Source organism: Lycorma delicatula, chromosome 12, assembly GCF_047948215.1.
Source record: "Lycorma delicatula isolate Av1 chromosome 12, ASM4794821v1, whole genome shotgun sequence".
Taxonomy (NCBI): domain Eukaryota; kingdom Metazoa; phylum Arthropoda; class Insecta; order Hemiptera; family Fulgoridae; genus Lycorma; species Lycorma delicatula.
Genome location: NC_134466.1, coordinates 29,815,250 through 29,835,104, shown reverse-complemented (window position 1 = coordinate 29,835,104; position 19,855 = coordinate 29,815,250). Strand labels below are relative to the sequence as shown.

Sequence of the window (19,855 nt, the reverse complement as noted above, 5' to 3'; positions counted from 1 at the left end):
AATACATTTTAAAAATTCGTAACAAATATTTGTTCAGTCAAGAGAATAAAAAAGTATTAAGATAAAACTTAATGTGTAAATGTAAAGAAATGAAGAATTTATTAAAAAAATATCACTGAAGATGAGCTTAGGCCTGAAAACATTTACAACATTAAAAAGGTAAGAATGTTCTCTAATTCTGTACTTTGCAGAGGCAGAAACAACATTATATAATATATATATATATATATATATACATATGATTTTTATTGTTCTTTCTTTGACTTTCTGTGCTTGTTCTTTTTACTTGCTATACTCATTATTAAAGCATATATATTATACATAATTTTAAGAAGAGCTTACCAAAATCTCATTTGACTTCCTCAAGTGCTTTTGGCTATTCTGCCATCTTCAGGAGGAATTTATAATTAAAATATATAAAAATGTAAAATTCACATATAAAGTTAAATAAATAACAATTGATCGTAATTTTGTAATGTTAAAGTCATAAGTTAGATAACAATAGTGATACTCTTATTTTGGTCCAAAATAAGAGTATCACTATTGTTATGGCAGAATAGCTGAGAGCACTTGAAGTTAAATGGAATTTTGGTAAATTGTTCTTAAAATTATAATAGTTATTTTACCAATGGTGTCGTGTTCAAAAAACTACACACACACAAACTACACGTTCTTTAAACTTCGTTGCACAGTGGATGTGACATCTTGTTTTTGAATTATATTTATTTGCTGTATAGTGGGAGTGCATTGTTCCCATGTAAAAGAGTAACTACAGGTTCTCTCTAGCGGATTTTGATCACACTTTAAGAAGCGGAGAAACACACTTTACAGAACTGTGATAGTTTTTTGAGACCTGTCACAGGAGACATTGCTGCATCAAGTTCCACTGTTTACATCAGTAGATGAATTCGTACAAATAGTAGGTGAGTAAAGCTATATTTGATCTCACTCTGCATCTTTTCTACAATGTAAAAATGTGTATGTGTTAGTCATTACCTAGTCAATACTATGAAGTTTTTTCTTGTATAGTTCTAAACTGCTTCATTTGACCTTTTCAGTTGTAATAGTATGTTTCATATTTAATATCATAACGTATGAAATATGCATAATTTATAATTTTAATTAATTATACAATTATTTCCATATAATTGTGTTTTTCAGATCCATGTCAAGTTCCTACAACATGGACCGTCAAATACCAAAAAAATGGTTAGAAAAAACAGTAAACATCCCTTCTGTGCTGGAGTCTGAGGATGAAACTGACAAACCCACAAAGCGTGGGTACAGAGTTTTGGTAAGGACAGATGGAAGGTGGTATGTATGACTTTTTAATATACCAAGGCAAGAAGAATAATAAAGTTGAAAAGAACTTGGGTCAGTGTGATCACAGATTTGACTGTTGACCTCGTAGGAAAAGATAGTGTACTTTGATAATTTGTTTTTAATTCAATTCCTCTGGTGATTTACTTGCAGCAAAACTGAATTCAAGCTTGTGGTACAACAGGATATAAGAGAAACCTTTACCACACAAATATTTTCCATATAGGAAAGATATAGAACATGAAGAATGGAACATGGAGCATGGTGTGTATATATGTCCACACGCATAGGAATTATCACTTTCAGATGGAGGAATAAACTTTGTTTTGAATTATCATGATCCAAGTGAACTGACTAACGTCAAATGAAAACAGTACAATGGATTGATAAAAAGTGTCCCTCGCCCTTAATTGGTGAAGGAATACAATACTCAAATGGGTTATGTAGATCACGCTGATATGATGAAAAATACCTATTCGCTATAGACCAAAAATCAAAAAAAGTGATGGCATAGAATTATTTTTCCATTTCTTGGACACATCAGTTGTAAACTTTTATATTATCTTTACATCTAACAGCATTGGTTTGAAGAAGTCTTTACTCCTAAAAGTATTTCAACTGAGTATTATAAGGTCACTAATCTGAGTTCCAAGAGGAGATAGAAGACAAAGAAAAGCCTTACTGCAATCAGCAAACAAATTCAAACCTAATGTGTCTCAGGAAATAAGGTACTCTGAATGTGCACATTTACCAACGAGATGTTCTTCTAGAAGATATGCCCAGTGCTTCACGAAATAAGAAGAGTGCCGCTCATGGTGGAAATGTATAACATGCGATGTAGCACTTTGAATGACAAAAAGCACTGTTTTGAATCTTTCCACAAAAAGTGAAGTGTTAATATTCACAAAATTTGTTCCTAAGATTTAACTGAAATTTTGTTACTCACTTTGTCTAATATTTTTCTTTTGTAATTTTAGTAACAAAAATATTTTTAATGTAACTTGAACATGTATTCTCATATGACCTTATTGCATGTGGGATTACCTTGAACCCACCTAAAAAAAAATACTATAAAAACAATAACTAATTAAAAACCATTTAATTAGTTTATTTTACATCTTAAGAACACAAAATTACAAAAGGTATGAAAAAAATATTGAAATTTCTAAATACGTGCAAGAAAAGGTTAATACATTCTTTGCTAGTTATTGTACAATATTATTAGTTAGGTAAAATAGAATTAGCAGATAATGACTTTTCCTGATCAATAAATTTATGTTCAATTTATGTTTTAAGAAAATATACAGTTAACTGATTGAAATACTTTCATTCTTCATCTTAAATCATTGGGTAAAACTTAAAATAGACTTATTCGGTATTACGAGCAAAAACTCATTAAAATTAATGTTTTTTTAAAAATAATTAAGTAATAAAGAATAGTTTTCTCTATTACAATAGTAAGTAATTTATCTATGAAATTTGTATATATAACTGGCTTTCCTCCTGGATTTTTCACTACACTATAAAACTTATTTTGAAAAAAATTTCTAATTAGTGAAGTATATTTACTGATACTCAAAGGGTTATTAATATATATTGGAACAAAATTCCATGATGTGCTCAAAATATCGCATAACATTTATGTATATACTTAAATAACGTTAAATTACTTGCAATAATTATTTGTTTTTATAGTTTTATATTTAGGCACACTTTAATTGCAATAATTTTAATAAAAATGTCACTAAAATTTAAGCTACATATATACATATATATATATACATTTTTATTTTTTTTATTTATATAAAAACTGGTTATTAAAATATATGATAAAAATTTCATTATAATAAATATAATACCAATCTATAAAATATATGTTATAAAAATGGACATATGAAAAACTCACTTTTATTTTTAAGAGTAGAATTACAATAGAAAAATAGAAATGTTAATTTTATTTATTTTTTATAGTATAATAAATTTAAAATATTCATCATAACTTATATGAGGGTCATTCAATAATTAAACTGACAAACATTTTTAGTGAAGGAAACGCTTAATGCAGGCAACTGAAACTTTTCTAATTAGTTAGCAACCTTGTGACGAGTGTTAATCAGCTGTTCAATTAATATTAACATAAACATAACCTCTAAAGTCTTAGTTACAATGGTGTGTCTGCTTTAAGAAAATACCTTTGAAGAACAGCATTCTGTGATCTGATTTTTACCTTCGGAAAGTGCACAACCGTCAGAAATAATCTCTCAGATGAACAAACAATACAGAAATAGTTGCATAAACCATGCAAGTTTTTACACATGGGTGGAAAAGTTTAACAGTGGCGCAAAAGCGTGACCGACAAACACTGCTCCGGGCATCCAGAAACAGCGTCGACATCGGTGTTAGATTCTCGTACTGATTCACTTATCCAAGAAGACACTAACGACTTACAGTTGAAAAAATTGCCAGTTGAAAAATGTGGAGTAAGTGTTAGCACAACTCATTCCATCATTCAAAACAAACTGAACTACCGTAAGATTTGTGCAATGTGGGTTCCCAGGGAGCTTACCATTCATCACAAAGTTGAGAGATTTCACATTTGTACTGAATTGAAAAATTGTTTCATTAACGAAGGTGACACATTTTTGGACAGGATTTTAACCTGTGATAAAATTTGGATACATCATTTTGAGCCGAGTCCAAGCATCAAAGCATGCAGTAGAAACACCCTGAATTGCCTGTCCTTAAGAAATTCAAAACACAACCATCAGCTAATAACGTCATGTTAACCATCTTTTGGAGTGCCCATGGTCTAATTTTCTTATTATTTGGAGGAGCAACCCACAATCAACAGGCCTATACTACTCAGCCATGATTGAAAACAAAGTCAAGCCTGTATCAAAGAGGAAACGTTTGAGATGGCAGAGGAAAGGCGCGATTCCTCTTCAAGACAACGCTCAACCTCATACGGCACAACTGACGCTGGAAACTATTGACAAAGTGGGTTGGGAGCTCCTACCTAATCCTTCTTATAGCCCTGACCTTGCCCATTTGGATTTTTATCTACTTGGTCCGATGAAAGAAGCTTTGTATGACATCAAGTTCAACAACAATGAAGAGGTAAAGAAAAAAGTACAAACTGGCTTCAAGATCGCACTAAAGAATTCGTTAGTGAGGGGATAAGAAGACTCACAAAAATATGGGACAAGTGCAGAGTAATTGGTGGAGATTACGTGTAAAAGTAGACAAAAAATTATATTTATTTAATAAACCATTATACAAATCGTTGTACAGCTATTTGTCTATATAATTATAGAATGACCCAGGTATACCCATATAAAATTTAGTACATATCTAAAAACAAAAGAATAATTTGTGAAAAAAGGTATTAACTTGACAAACCAAAGAACGATACTTAGAAAATATTAAAAAATATTTATTCACATTTAACAATAGAGAAAAGCTATTAAAAAGATTTATAATACTGTAAAGTATAGTCTCTTTCAAATACAAACAAGATCTTTTTTAGTAAAAATGGCTAACAAATTAAGTGTCTCATAATTGAGTGTAAATGTCAATAACAGAAAATTAAAATAGATAAAATTTATAGAAGAATGTAAGAAAAAACAATTCGCATAAGATAAGAAAAATTTGGATCTTACATGTTAAGTATAATTTTTTTAAATTTTCATTGAAAATAGAGTAAATAATGGATTTAAAACAAACATAATGATAAAAACTTATTTTAGTATCCTTGAAAATTAATTAAATTAGTAAAATGTTAAAAACTTTTCTTTTTTTTGAACATTCAAAAATTGATTTCATTTCTAATAAATGGGATAAAAATTTCACTGCATACATTTTATTTAAAAAAAGTAGTTTTGCTATTTTTGTACAACCAAAGAACTAATCTACAATTAAATAAGGTTCAAGGTGTTATTTCTTGTTAATAAATAGTGATCAGATAAGATTCTAGTAACATTTTTTATTTAAATAAAACATGATGTTTCAGCTACGACGACAACATTAAATGTAGGTGTCTTTAGTTTAACTTGAGCATGGATCCTAAAATTATTAATGTTATTTCAACATTAAAATCATCATTTTTATTTGTTAAAACAAATGAAATACAGCTTTATTATTTAATTCTTATCTTCTCTCACTAAATTAAATTATGGGAACCAATAATTTATAAATAAGCAATAAGAAATAATTTATTTATAATTCTAATAAATTTTCTTATTTACAATTCAACTGTTAGCAGTTACAGTTGTACTCATTTTGGAAAATTGTAGTAGTTCACCCTTATATTCAATTTTAATCTCAATAGTTTAGCTGTTAATGCAAAAGATGTCTATGATGTCATCACATCATATAAGAACATGGATTTATTATTATCCATGAAAATGTCCTTTTTCCAATATATTGTTTTGAGAATAAACAAGCGAACTTGCTCTGAGAATAAGTTTAAAACATTATAACGGGATAATCTTTTTGATTATATCAAGATTATTTTGAAGACTGTCCTGTTCATTTATTATCGGATGAAGAATCCAATTCCAATGAAATTCTGCGAAAATGATCTCAAAATCAACTATAATACACGAGTTAATTGGAAAAAATACATGCATTTAATGTTTAATTAACTATTGAAACCAAACAGGTCTACTTCCTCTGAGAAAATAAAGATTCGTCAGTCCTACTATAGCAGTCCTTTTTGTGATAAAACTAAAACTTTTAACGCTTATTGAAAATAAGAATATTAAAACAGCGCTTCCAGTTACTAGGCAAATGAATAATAATAGGATAAAGTGATTTTTAGCGGAGTAGTATAAGATGAAATATGGTACCAATAGCACTTTGTTGAACTCTTAGTAGAGTTCATATGGCACCAGTATTATAAAAGTGTTAATCTTCTGGTGCCCAAATGTCTTCCAACAAATCCTCAATAAATTACCTATTATTGGTCATTCCAATAACCATATATTCATTTATCTATTGATACCCGACTTGTGATACTTCTGTAATAAATTAATTCACATAAAAAAAGAAAAAAGAGAGCATCTAAACATTAAAATTCCATATGAAAAATCTGTGATAAAAGAGGATATACTAAAGCAGAAATAAGAATACAACATTAAAGCATGGAAGTAGTATATCTTCGTGCATTGTTAACTCTGAACAGTGCAATATAATTTTTATGCAGACTAATATAATATATTTATCTTAATAAAAATAATTTATTCTACTCGTTTTATTTTATAGATAAGAAGGTAGTCCATTAAATTATGGTTTTTAAGCTAAAATTAAGGTTTACAAAAAAAAAAATTATCTCTCTGTAAAAATCAACTATACTAATCACCAGCGCTAACAATTTGGTGCAAGTGGTGAAGAATTTAATCCCAGACAATTATTTAAAAAACCACCTACAGTTATTTGGTAATAAAATAATCAATTATAATTCACCAAATAAAAAAAAAAACTATAAATACAGTCTTCAACTTAAAAGAGGCCCCCATCACTCAGTAGTTTATAATAAATTCATAATTTTTCTGAAATGCATTTATGATGTGAGATGGGTAAAATAATGTGGAAGATACTGGTACTAGAGTGGGGAGGACTGTTTATGTCTGCCCAATTGAGTATTGCCAGTCTGGGTCAAGTACTGGTTTTTGGACAAGGTTGCTTAATTGTGTATTGTTGTTTTAACATAGCCTTGGTGGCTATGTTAATAATCAGAACTACTGGACCTAGGATACTGAAAACCCACGCACTTTCTTTGAATCTTCCCTATAGCCAATAGATCTACAGTGTGTGGTTTAAAGGCGACGAATAATAGGACCATTGTTTTTTGAAAAAATTACAGAAGCTGCCAGTTACCAAGTAATTATCCAACAGTACATAGCTTTACTGCAAGAGGGTGAAAATGACTGCTCGTTGCAAGAGGGTGAAAATGACTGCTCGTTGCAAGAGGGTGAAAATGACTGCTCGTTGCAAGAGGATAGCACCACTTACCACAGCATGCTCTACTATGGAGATGCTACAGGATTTTTTCAGTAAAAGAATTGGGACTACCAAAATGCTCTGAACTGACTATTCAGACTTCTTTCTGTGGGGTTACTTAAAATTGTTTGTAGGTGCAATCTACACACCCTGCAGGAATTGAAGACAAACATTACGAATGCCACCCAGGAAATAAACAGGGTACAGCTAATAAGAGTAGCCAGAAACATGGACAGATGTGTTGGTAAGTGCATAGAAATGGATGTACATCATTTTCAACACCTTAATAATAGTACCAAATAATAGTACTAGCAAACAAATAATAATTTACAGGACTAAATTAAGTTATGGGACTACTTTAAGTTGAACACCCTGTACTTTTCACTATGTTAAACTAATTTCAAACCTTAAAACAAAGCATTGCATTAAATAACAACATATTTTCTTAAATATATACCTTTTCTATTCTTACCAAATCAGTCAAATTAAAACTTTTAAAATTTTATTGTGTGCACATTTTATTTATTTGTTGTCTTTGTACCGTTCATCATTACTAGTATGATACATTTATAATTTTTACATGTTAAAACTCATTTGCTCATGAATCTTTTCCAAAAATTATTGAGCTCGTTATAATTTCTTAATCAATCAAAAAATTTCCACACTGTAAACTTCTACTGTAGGTTGTTTTATTTAAAAATATATTTAATTAATTTCAGAAAATACTTTTACCTTCTGGAACTTTCTTAATAAGACACTACACACATAACTCCTAAGCTAAATAAATAAATTTAACTACTCAAAGTATAAGTAATACAAAATTTGTTAATTTTTATTAAAAAGTTGATGATTGATAAAGAGAGATAATTTTAATCACAGTTATATAAATCATAGTGCATTGTCACAATACAATGTATTTTAAAGAAAATAAAGCATTATCAAAAAGAATGTCAAAAATATGATAAATTTTGTTTCTTTACACAACAGTTAATGCTAAAAACTAGTGCTAGTTTTAAATCTAAGTGGATGGGTGTTCCATTTTTTGCACAAATTTTCAATAAAGGTTCACTTGTCAAAATGACTGGATGAGATTATAACATTTCTCTTTCGTATTAAATGTTAAGCCTTAATTTTTGAGAGTTTATCTTTACAGAAGCACCTCTTTTTTGTGACTCATGAAATATCACACTACCATTCCTAATATGAATTTATATATACTTATCGACACACAGCAGGATAAAAATCTATATATTTTAAGTGCAATATTATTCAATCCCATAATAATCTGATTGATGGTTTTGTTACAAATGAACTGTCTCAGGTAGTAGAATTTTGAAAATTGAGTATGGAAAATCCCAATAATAAAAATCATGTTCAACAAGGTTTTCCATAGATCACTGAAGTTAAATCTAGTAGGAATTCACTGCATCTTATTGGTGGCTACTTGCCACCATATTCTATGCCGCTTAGAAAAAAGTTCAATGCTACAGATTAAAATTTTGAATTAATAAAAATGGTTATTCAAAATGATTTGTCTGATTTCAAATGAGTTTATTTCTGTAGTTATCCAAATATGAATTAATTTTATCATTAAAATGACAGCAGGAAATCATGAGTATTAATTTTCCAATTCAAGGTGTACTAATAATTTTTAATATCTTACCTTTTACTAAGAAATATAGAGAAATGAGGTAAAAAATCAGAGCATTCCCACTGTACAGTCAGTAGTAAAATGGATACTCTTGATATAAATATTCTATTCTATCGTGTCAAACAGTGTTGATATAATTATGTGAAGTCTTAAATATTGACTTGTCAATAATTATGTACTTAGTATTACAATAATTGAAATAGATAAGACAAAGCATTTTGAACTGTTAAAAAAAATATATATATAAATACAAAAAGGTAAAAAGAAATAAAAACAAAGAACTTATAAATTATAATGTAAACAAATGGTTTCTTTTACAAATAAATAATATTATAACAAATAAACACATATATTTTCCTAACTGATCCACCAGTATTAAACAGTTGATGAAAAATAATACTATAAAAAAATTACAAAAGAGAATAATACAGGTATAAAGAATATTAATGATGTAAAAATAAATAAAAATTTAATGTTTGCACACACTTAAAAAAAGAATAATCCATAAATTAAAATAAAAAAAAAAATAATGTAACTCACTAATTAAGTTATAAAAAATCATAATAAAATACAAAACCTCTTTTTTGACATTACTTTTTATTCAATAATTCAATTATCAATGAGTAAAATTTATTATTATCATTATTTCTTGGAGAAGCTTGTTAAGGTAGCGAATCTACCTATGAATTTGTTTAGAAACTCTTAGTCATTACAAAGACATTGTACAAAATGCCCACCTAATGATTAATTGGCTAAGAGATCAAGCCGAATTTTTAATAATTCTTAAAATAACAAGTAATATTTATTACAAGTTAAGATTAAAGCTACTCATCTAGTATTTTTGATGTCTGAATTCTTTAAAATTAACTACAAAAATGAAACAACACATTAATGGAATGAACAATCTCTTTCAAAAAAATTAGTAAAAAAATATTGTATCTTAAATTGAAATGATATTAAACATTGAAAATGTCACAATTAAGGAATAACTTTATTTTTTATTTAATATGTATAATTGTACAAAATCTTTTTTAGTAATAAAGAAAAACAAATCTGACATTTTTCAATAAATATAACTGGATTACATTATATTTTTTAATGTGAATCCAAATTTTCAAAGGAATATTACTTTTTAAAAGCAAATAACTATTAATTTTGTTCATATAAGTAAAATTCTGTATACTAATTTTAACAACAAAATGGAACAAGACTCAGATGCAATGCATATTAATAGTAATTTTAATCTGCACTTTTTTATAAAGTTCATAAATGCTACCTACAAAACCTGGTACTATAGTCATCCAAATATGCCAGAATTACCACCTTTGGCAATAATAATATATTATACAAAATGTAAAATAGTATATTTTTAAAGATAAAACTAACACTAAAATGAATTTATAAAGAAAGCATCAATATTAGATGTTCTGATATAAAAAGGAGAAACAATAATAATTTAAAATTTACAAATATATATATATATATATATTTTTTAAAATTGTATTATACTAAAAATATTTTATTAAAATTATTAATAGTTAAAAGTGGTAGTAAAATACTATATGCAAATAATAAAAAAATATATATATAATAATCTGATTCACAGGTACATGTTCAGTCAATAGAACAATTTTCAAATCTTCACCTGAAACAAAAAAAAAATAATTTATTAGTTTTATTTGTTTTTTTTTTTTTGTTGTACAATCATTAATTTTTATGTTAACTCAAATCTTTGGTGTCGACCGACATTATGCAAAAAAATATTTTCAACATAACATACAATGAATTTATGTATATGTAATTTTAATCTGATGCTGTGAAACACAATAACTCTTGTATCAATAGTTTTTATGTAATTATCAATTTGCTGAGAAAAAGGGAAATTTTTCCCTTTCCCTAAGAGTAAATATTCATAATTTACTATTATGAATAATAAACAATCAAGACAGAAAATATAAATGGTTTAATTAATACCAAATATTACAGTAATTTTCTTTTATGTATTACATTAATGTCATCAAAAAACTATTAAAAACAAATCATAATTTAAAAAAAATATTTCTTTAAGTAACAACTGTCAGAGATAAAACCTTCTCTATTTATAGCTAGCAGTTCTTACCATTTTACTGGGTTCCAATAGAAACTGAACAATACCAGTTAAATTGGAAACCACCATACTGATCAGCGATTAAAATTACATAATTATTATTATATTTTATTAAAAGCTAACAATAAATTTTATAACTGTAACTCTTCCATGATTATAGATGATATCAAAAAGATTTATGGATAAAAAATAGGAATTATAAGGTACAAGTGTCTGTTATTGGCTTATGTCAATAGTGAATTATTCACCAATAACCTTGGAATCACCTATGGATATATATTACACTTTCTCATACTGCAATCTTTATTCTTAATTGCTTGTAACTACTCACAATGACATATCAATATACACTGTCATGCATGGCTTTCATCATTCATATAAGAGCTGTCCAAATTGCATAATAATCTGCTTCGGTTATTATTTGAATGCTGTGTAGCACTACTTATCACTTCCATCCATCTAAAAAAAAAAAAAAATTGTGAAAAATATTAAAACGACTTTAAATCGCATAATATAAAAACAAACATTTTATAATTAAATATACTTCTACTATACAGTAATCTCCTTCCACACCCCTAACAGAAATATATCTATAGAAACAAACACAGTCACTCAGTATAAGAAAACTCATTTGTCTATGCGTAAACATGATTGGCTCAATGAGAAGATTATACGATAAATTATTTTTAACAAGATGATATTAGATATAAATTTTAATAACAAACTACAGGCCAGCTTTTAACTACCAGGAATCTTAGTCATTAATCAAAATGTTTTATGCTTTAACAGAATCCTGAAACAGTGTAGCAAGCAAGAGTCACCGATCTATCAAATCCCAATGAAAAAGCAGTTTACTATTAACTATGCTGTCCAATGAAAAGCAGTCCAATTAACTATTAAAATTTCCCACAAATGAAGCCACAGTTTCAGCTGACATTTAACCAAGAAATACTCTACATGCCATTTCACCTAGCTGGATCAGAAAAAATTCAGTGTTGATCATTATCCTCACACTCACTTCCCGTTCCAAATTCTTCATCCTTTTCTCCTTGAATAGATATGATGGAAATTAGGCCAACCACTATTCTGGTTTTATCTGAAACATCCTATCAGTACCTTTTCCCAGCCATATGAGCAGCTAATTTCTTACTGGGGCTAATTGGGAATGATATATTGATAACTCAACCTGAAAGATGATTGGACTTCTCCATTTTCTAGACAGGGGTTGCAAACAGCTAATTAAAAGTATCTCACAAGCCTTCAATTCATCCTGAAATCTAATATTATCTCCCTAAGGAAGAAGAGATGAAGAATAAAAAAGCAGGATATACGCTAAGGGAACAATCTGCCCATAATAATCTGACTCAGTGTGATTCTATGATGGAATTAATGTCAGAGAAAAGAGGCCTACAAGACTGCAAATGAATGGTTCTTTACGGTATAAACTGGGATTTAATATCATAAAAACTATAACGATGCTGTTATGAGCTGTTTAAGTCAATCCAAGTCATCTATTAATAAATCATAAAATCAAAACATTACAAATGTTCATACACAGCAGCATTTAGGGATAAATTTAGATAAAAAATATTAACATTTTAATCTCTTTTGTAAGTGGTTTCCACCAGAAAGCTGAATTCATTTGGAAAATTTATTAGGGTTGTATATAAGTAATCGGTATTAAATCTCTTTAGTCTATAGAAACTGTACAGTGGCTTTTATGAACTGATACTATATGGTAAATAAATGTATGCCAATGGCTAAATATTATAAGTTATAATAGAATTTTATTTGGCTGCACATCAGTGGCTATAATTATGTTGATTTGTAGATTCTACAGTACAAAGTCTGGCACTAAGGAGTATGTGTGTTACCAGGATGTATCACAAATTATCTGAAGATGAATATCGTTGATAATACTATATATTCATTATATTAGTCAACACAAAATTTGTATTTAACATGTTACACAACTTTTCTCACTTAATTTTGGTGCTGATTTCAAAGATGCTACTGAAACTGTGTTACCACGTAAAGGGTTTACGTAAATCATAAATCTGTAAAAATCTTTTTTAATCAACTCATTTTGTTAATAATTAACAATATTTTTTTACTTTTAAACAATATGCATACATGCTTAATAAAGAAAAAATAAATAAATATATGCACTGTATCAAGAGAAGACTTACATACAGACAAACATGTCTGTATGATGGCATCATACAGACATCTGTTGTTACCTATTACAGAGCTTAAAATCTTGTTCAGTCTAGCCAAATATTACCTTCACTTGTAAATGAAGTGTAGTCTTGGTCAACTTGAGACTGTACAAGACTACACTTAATTTACACTGGAGGCTAAATAGAAAAAGAAAAAAACTTCACTTGTCTATACTGTATGTTGTGTTTCATAGAGTAACTAGTGTCTTGCTATATTTTAAACAATTTTTTATAATACAAAATGTTTTTTCATTTTTATTTGCTACAACATGACTTTTGCAAAAGTGTGTGGATGTTCAAATCATCCAATTTTTGTTATGTCCATGGTAAATTTATAAAAAATCTCAAAGAAAGACTATTTCTGAATTGATAAAAACAGCTCATAAATTTTATTTTGATTGTGCACTCAGGGATCCAAGATAAAATCTTGGCAACTCATGTTATTTGCATATCGTGCTCAGTAACTCTAACTGAATGGCTGAAGGGGAAACAATGAGCTATGCAGTTTGCTGTACCAATGGTTTGGTATGAACCTAAGGACCACTTCGCCGACTGCTACTTCTGTACGACAAATACATTTAGATTTTCATTGAAAAATATTAAGTTAATGAAATATGCAGATATATCCTCGGCTCTAAAGCTAGTACCAAATGGAGAGGAGTTACCTATACCTGTATCCACCATCTAATCCGATATGGCAAGACGAACAATCTGAAAATGAAACAGAGGATGTTGAAGAATTTCTTCCTGTACCTGATGAGAAATCCTCTCATTTAATACAACAACATGAACTTAATGATTTAAAGTCATCAAAGCAGTAAGCTGAACTTTAGGTCTAGACTGGAAGTTTTGAATTGAGATTATGTTTGTTAACATAAAAGATTAAATATAATATTTCATAAATCAAGTCTTGAATTGGTTAAATAGTATTAATTAGAAAAAAAACACTGGACGTAATATTTTTGTCAGGAAGTAAGTATTGCTCTTTTTTAAATTTTATTGTGGCATGTACCAAACAGAAATCCTATTAATGCTCCTACTAGATCCATTCCTCCGATTCTACTTCTCTTATTGCAAAACATTTCAGGTGTGCATCTCGTATTGAACTAAGAGATTTAGCACTAACAAGCCATTAGGATAGGAAAAATTGGACGGGTGGGTACAAAGCTGGAGCTATTATCACTGGGTAATGTAAAATTAGAGAAGAAAACTTATTTAAAGAAATTTTAATAATGAACTTATAAACAGGAAAATACAATTTTAGATTTTATACGTAGATTGTATAAAAAGAAAATATACATCCTTTATACCTACCGACTAAACGTGTATTCACTTTCTGCCCTGAAGAAATATACATGATTTTTAAATTGTAATTTGAATACATAATCCTTATGTATCCCATCTTTTTCAGTCGGGGTAGATATTGAATAACCGAGCAATGGTAGACTGGCTAATGGTGAATCATCCTGTAACAATTTACACGTATTAAAAAACTTATAATTCACTAAGGTGAATAAACGTTTTCAAATAAGTTATTCCACTGTATTATTTTATATAATTTATATCAAAACCAATTCCTCCCCTAAATATAAACAAGATAATAATACTTAAAAATATTTGTCATTTTTAAGTATCATTTCATTTTCAACCCTAAATTCCTAAAATTAATCTACTGTATAAATCATAAAAAAGATCCTTTGAAAAGTTTTAAAAAATAAACCGATCAAATGAAAAATAGCTTTATTACAACTTTTTATTTTGTGTTCTTTTTTAGGATTTCAACTTATTTGAAGAAAAACTGTAAGAATTTGGTATGCAAAATTACACATAAAAAAGTACTGTTTTACACCTGTTTTTACAGTAATAGAATTTTAAGATTCCGTTACCTTTTCTTAACCAGCTTTGCCCTCAGCAGATTTTTTATTTCAAATATTCCATAGAATTTTTTAATGTTAATAACTAATTATGCAATACTTACAGCTCAATTGCAAAAAGATCAAAATTCTTAGTAAAACGTTTGGGTCTGATATACTTTTGATCAAATAACTTTTAACCATAAAAATTATGCAGTATTAAAAATAAAATTAAGAAAAAAAATCAAATGTCTTAGTAAAGAATTTTGAGTCCCAGTGACTGACTCAAGAGTCCCTCTTGACCAAATGATCATTTTAACACCAAAATCATTCTTATTTAGAGTATAATTGTTAAAAAATAAAAATTTTAGAAAAACATTAGAGTACTAATTGACTCTTGATTGGCAGAAACCTCCATATAACATTTTTAATAACAGCCACAACTAGAAAGACGTAAAGATCATAAATAATAAAACATTCAAAAATTCTGAAGTCGGATCAAATGGAACCCTCTTTTTTAAGAAAATTTTCCATTATGTCTACATTAAAACTAGATGCGGTTAGATTTTCAATCTTGAGAATTAGTTTAAAGAATTGAAATTTTATATCCAGGTTTAAAAATGTATTTACTTAAGTAAGTTTAATAAGTCGGTTCAATTTGGTGCAATGTTATTCAATGAAAAGAATTGTAATTAAATAAAAAGGGTATACTGAGCTTCTTCTCCGATAAGTTCAAAAATCATACCAAGATTGAAATGTAGTCAAATTAAATTTTTTTTGTCATTGGATTTTCAAGATACGAGACAAAAACTGTAGAAATGAAAAATTGATTAGTTTTTAATTTTAAATAGATTAATAATACTTTAATGTTGCTAAAGCTCAATTTTCTATAACCACTAACAAAAATTAAAAAATAATTAAAAAAAAATGGTGAAAACCATTTTCCTCTTTTAATTTTGTCCAAAATTTAATGTCATCAATGCCCCAAATATGGAAATTTTTTGAGTCGGTCCAGCGATATTAATTAAAATATAAACCAACACATGTATAAAATACATGCATTTTCTAGAAATTTCTGTAACTTTTTTTGTGTGTTTTGGATGATGGAGGATTTTGAAATGTCAAAATTTCCAAAACCCCTGATAACCCAAATTTTGACCAATTGTTATAATTTCTCTTCCCTTTACACAAATAAATCTACTTCTGTTTAAGTTTTTTCCCAATGATTCAATTCAATATGGAAGTCATTAAAAAAAAAAAAAAAAATATATATATATATATATATATATAAGTTCTCAATAAAGAAAGGTAGGGGGTATGTTCTTGTATTGGATTAAATAAATATTTTAACAAATTTATATGACATATTTTTATAATTTAAATTTATAGAATGCACGTATTTTCAAATAAATAGTACAGATGAATAAAAAACGATAATAAAATTGTCATTAATTATTATTATTAATTTTTGGGCTAAAACATTAAGCTGTGTCCTAGAATATGTAAAGAAAATGTACTTTTTTCAAAGCAATAAGTCATATTTGCCAGCAGTTTTAATGGTAATTTTTCTTTTCATTACAACTTTTTTCCATACCAGTATTAAATGAAAATTACATAACTATATATGCACTGCAACAGTACCATTATAACAAGCAGTTCCAACAAAAAAAAAAATATCTTTATTGAAAGTTAAAATAGAATTAAAAAAGCCACAATATTGAATCAGATGACTGTTAAAAATAGAAAAAAACATTGTTCAAGATTATACTTAAAAAATAGTCTTTTATATAATCACATAATTAAATAGGTGGAAATCTTACTGTCTTAAAAACAGTATATACTTTTTATGTGTAATTTCCAATAATTCCTACAGGTTATATTAAAAAAAGATCAGAATCCTCAAGACTAAACAGAAAAAATAAATATTAAAGCAGTTTTAAAACTTTGTTTTTTTTTTCATTCAATGGTTCATAAGATATTAACTGTACAATGACAAGCTTTACCTTTTGTAAATAAAACACACAAAATGCTAAATGTTTGGCAAAGTTATTAAATTAATAACTATCCATGAGCACAATGATTGAAGATCACATTACAAAGAATTTTTTTTCACAATTTAGGGGTAAAATCAAAAATATTTTGTTTATTCATATTTTTGATAAAGAATTTTTTGAAAAAAGAAAATTTTCTCACAGTTTCAAATATGTATATATTTAAATGAGATTTTACAATGCAATATTTTAAGTACTTTTTCATAAATTTTAAATATTTATTTTAAAAACCTAGAAAATGCTCAAAAAGTATTTACAAATAAATTATTTAAAATGTAAAGATAGATGATTAATTCAATTGTTAAACAAGTAACGGTAAATAATAAAATATTTTTATACAAGGTATGACTATTTAATTCCCAAAATGAAAAGTAAAAAATATACATCACTGATTACTGTTGCCTTTTAAGGTCTTTCCTAAATGATCTGATAAGGTGAAAATATGATAAGGTTAAAATATTCTGATAACATTCCTGTTGACTAAATGGTAAGGGCAAGAAGATAAATATTTTCACACACACACCTATCTCTTTATTCATGTGGTGTGAATGTGTGAATATTTTTGAACAACTTGTATGATTCAGCAACTAAAAATACATTCAAAATTGTTGATAAATTTTCTTATCTTTATTAAATACTCATCCAGCTTTATTTTTTCAGACAATTTATTTTCACATAATGTAGAATTTAAATCTTTATCATATCATCTTATATGGTTTTTGCAAAACCACATCAAATGTGAGTATAAAAAATAGCCTCAATTTTACAATAAAAAAAAGTAGTTGAACACTGAAAATTTTCTAAAAAAATTCTTTTTTACTTAAAATTTTTAGAAATAATTTGGCAAATTTTTTATCACAGATTAATGAGGAACCAAATTAAATCAATAAACTTTACTATAAGCAAATTTAGCCCATGCAATTTTATTTCCAGGCAAATTGAAAAAATAGGTTATAATAATGAGATTTCTTAAAAGGATTAATTTTAAAAAAAACAAATTATATCTTAATTTTTTGGAGTAATAAAAAAAGAAAAAAAAGATCTTGTAGATATCTTTTATTTATTTTTTCTTTATAAAAACTTACTTTGGAGATATCTCACAACCATTTTCACTTTTCCCATCCTTCTTTGATTCATATATGCATAAATTAAAAATTAACATTTCCACCAATTTTTAACGCTCAATTACTTTTTTATATGTTACTAAAGCTATAAAGGAAACAACTCAATAATTATCATATATGAAACATTTTTTCAACAATATTGACTACTATGCTGAACACAGCTAAACATCAGGATCACATAAAATATTCTTTATATTCAACTAAAAGAATAAAAAGAGTTATTAAAATATATTAAATATTTCTAATGATTTTAACAAAATGATGATGACAATATGTAAAACATAAATTAATGTTATAATTTACATAAGATAAAGTGATAATTTTTTTGTAAACGTAGTTAACTTATACATATAAAAGAATAGTGTCACATCAATAACAATTTTCCATTATTAAATATTAGCAGTTAAACTAAGGGTATATATGTAATTATTATTTATTTTAACAACCGATGCTATTTGAAAGATAATTTATTACATAAATTATCTTTAACTCTGTAACATTTGCACATAAACCAAATTTTAAAAAAAATCAGGAAGAAAGATTTGAGAAAATATTCATTGTGAAATTTTCTGTTTAATGTTAATTTGTATTTGTTTTTTATTAGTTTATTTATACATGCATCAAATAATAATAATAAAAATAATGCAATCGATTTTGATGTAACATGCAGGTTTAATCATGATCCTGATTAATATTTATACTCTATATTAAATTAAAATTTACAAATGAAACTTGCGCTTTAAAATAAAAAAGAATGAAGAAATACAGGAAGAAAAGTTTTTTTATAATCTAATATGAATTCTGCTCACAAAACAAGAAAACGTTTTTATATAAAAAAAATGCACCTGTCAGCCGAATGAAAAAGAGTTGTAGATTTCTACCTTTCATCCTGAGGTTATGGGGAGGAATTTGAATTGCAGAGACCCAGAATTTTTCTTACACTACAACACTCATTATTATCCATCAGCAATTGTTATGGGCATCAGCCCTGTTGTTGTTTTAGTAAATAAATAAATAAACAAGCTCAGGATATATATATATATAGTGAGACAGAGAGAAAAATAAGTAAATAAAAATTACAAGCTCTAAAGGATATTGATGGGTAAATACAAACTTTATCAACATGTATGCGACAATGGGTGGTTTAATGATTAACCAACATTGTATTACATATTAGTTAAAAAGGGAACATATTGCAATTTTTTTTTATTTCGATGTATTACTCAGTATAGAATGATAGGAACCACAGACAGTAATTATCACAAATGAAAAGCTTTCTTTTAATAGCTACAACTTACAAATATCTTGACGGGAAAAATAAAATTTTATAGCAAAATGAACCTTGCCCTTTCCTGTATTATTTGTTTTTTTACTAGTATTTAAAGAAAAAATTATTATAATTTATATATAAAAAAATACTCTATTTTGTGATATCGCAATTTCAACATGCTATAACTTCATTAAATAAAATTATATATAAGATTAGTATTTAATATGTTTGAGAAAAGAATTTTATCTATAATATAAAAG

At 27.1% G+C, this 19,855-nt stretch overlaps 1 protein-coding gene across 3 annotated transcripts in view; it reads right to left on the bottom strand.

The window, feature by feature from the left end:
* Positions 1 to 9,247: 9,247 nt before the first annotated feature.
* LOC142332914 (FERM, ARHGEF and pleckstrin domain-containing protein 1-like) overlaps positions 9,248 to 19,855 on the bottom strand; it is a 410,843-nt gene continuing 400,235 nt past the window's right edge. For all 3 annotated transcript variants that reach the window (XM_075379617.1, XM_075379618.1, XM_075379619.1), the window contains 3 exons: positions 14,612 to 14,763; positions 11,410 to 11,537; positions 9,248 to 10,616 (listed from right to left, as the gene is read on the bottom strand). In XM_075379617.1, coding sequence (XP_075235732.1) covers positions 11,432 to 11,537; positions 14,612 to 14,763 — 258 coding nt within the window. In that variant the 3' untranslated portion in view covers positions 9,248 to 10,616; positions 11,410 to 11,431. The remainder of the gene's footprint in view (positions 10,617 to 11,409; positions 11,538 to 14,611; positions 14,764 to 19,855) is intronic.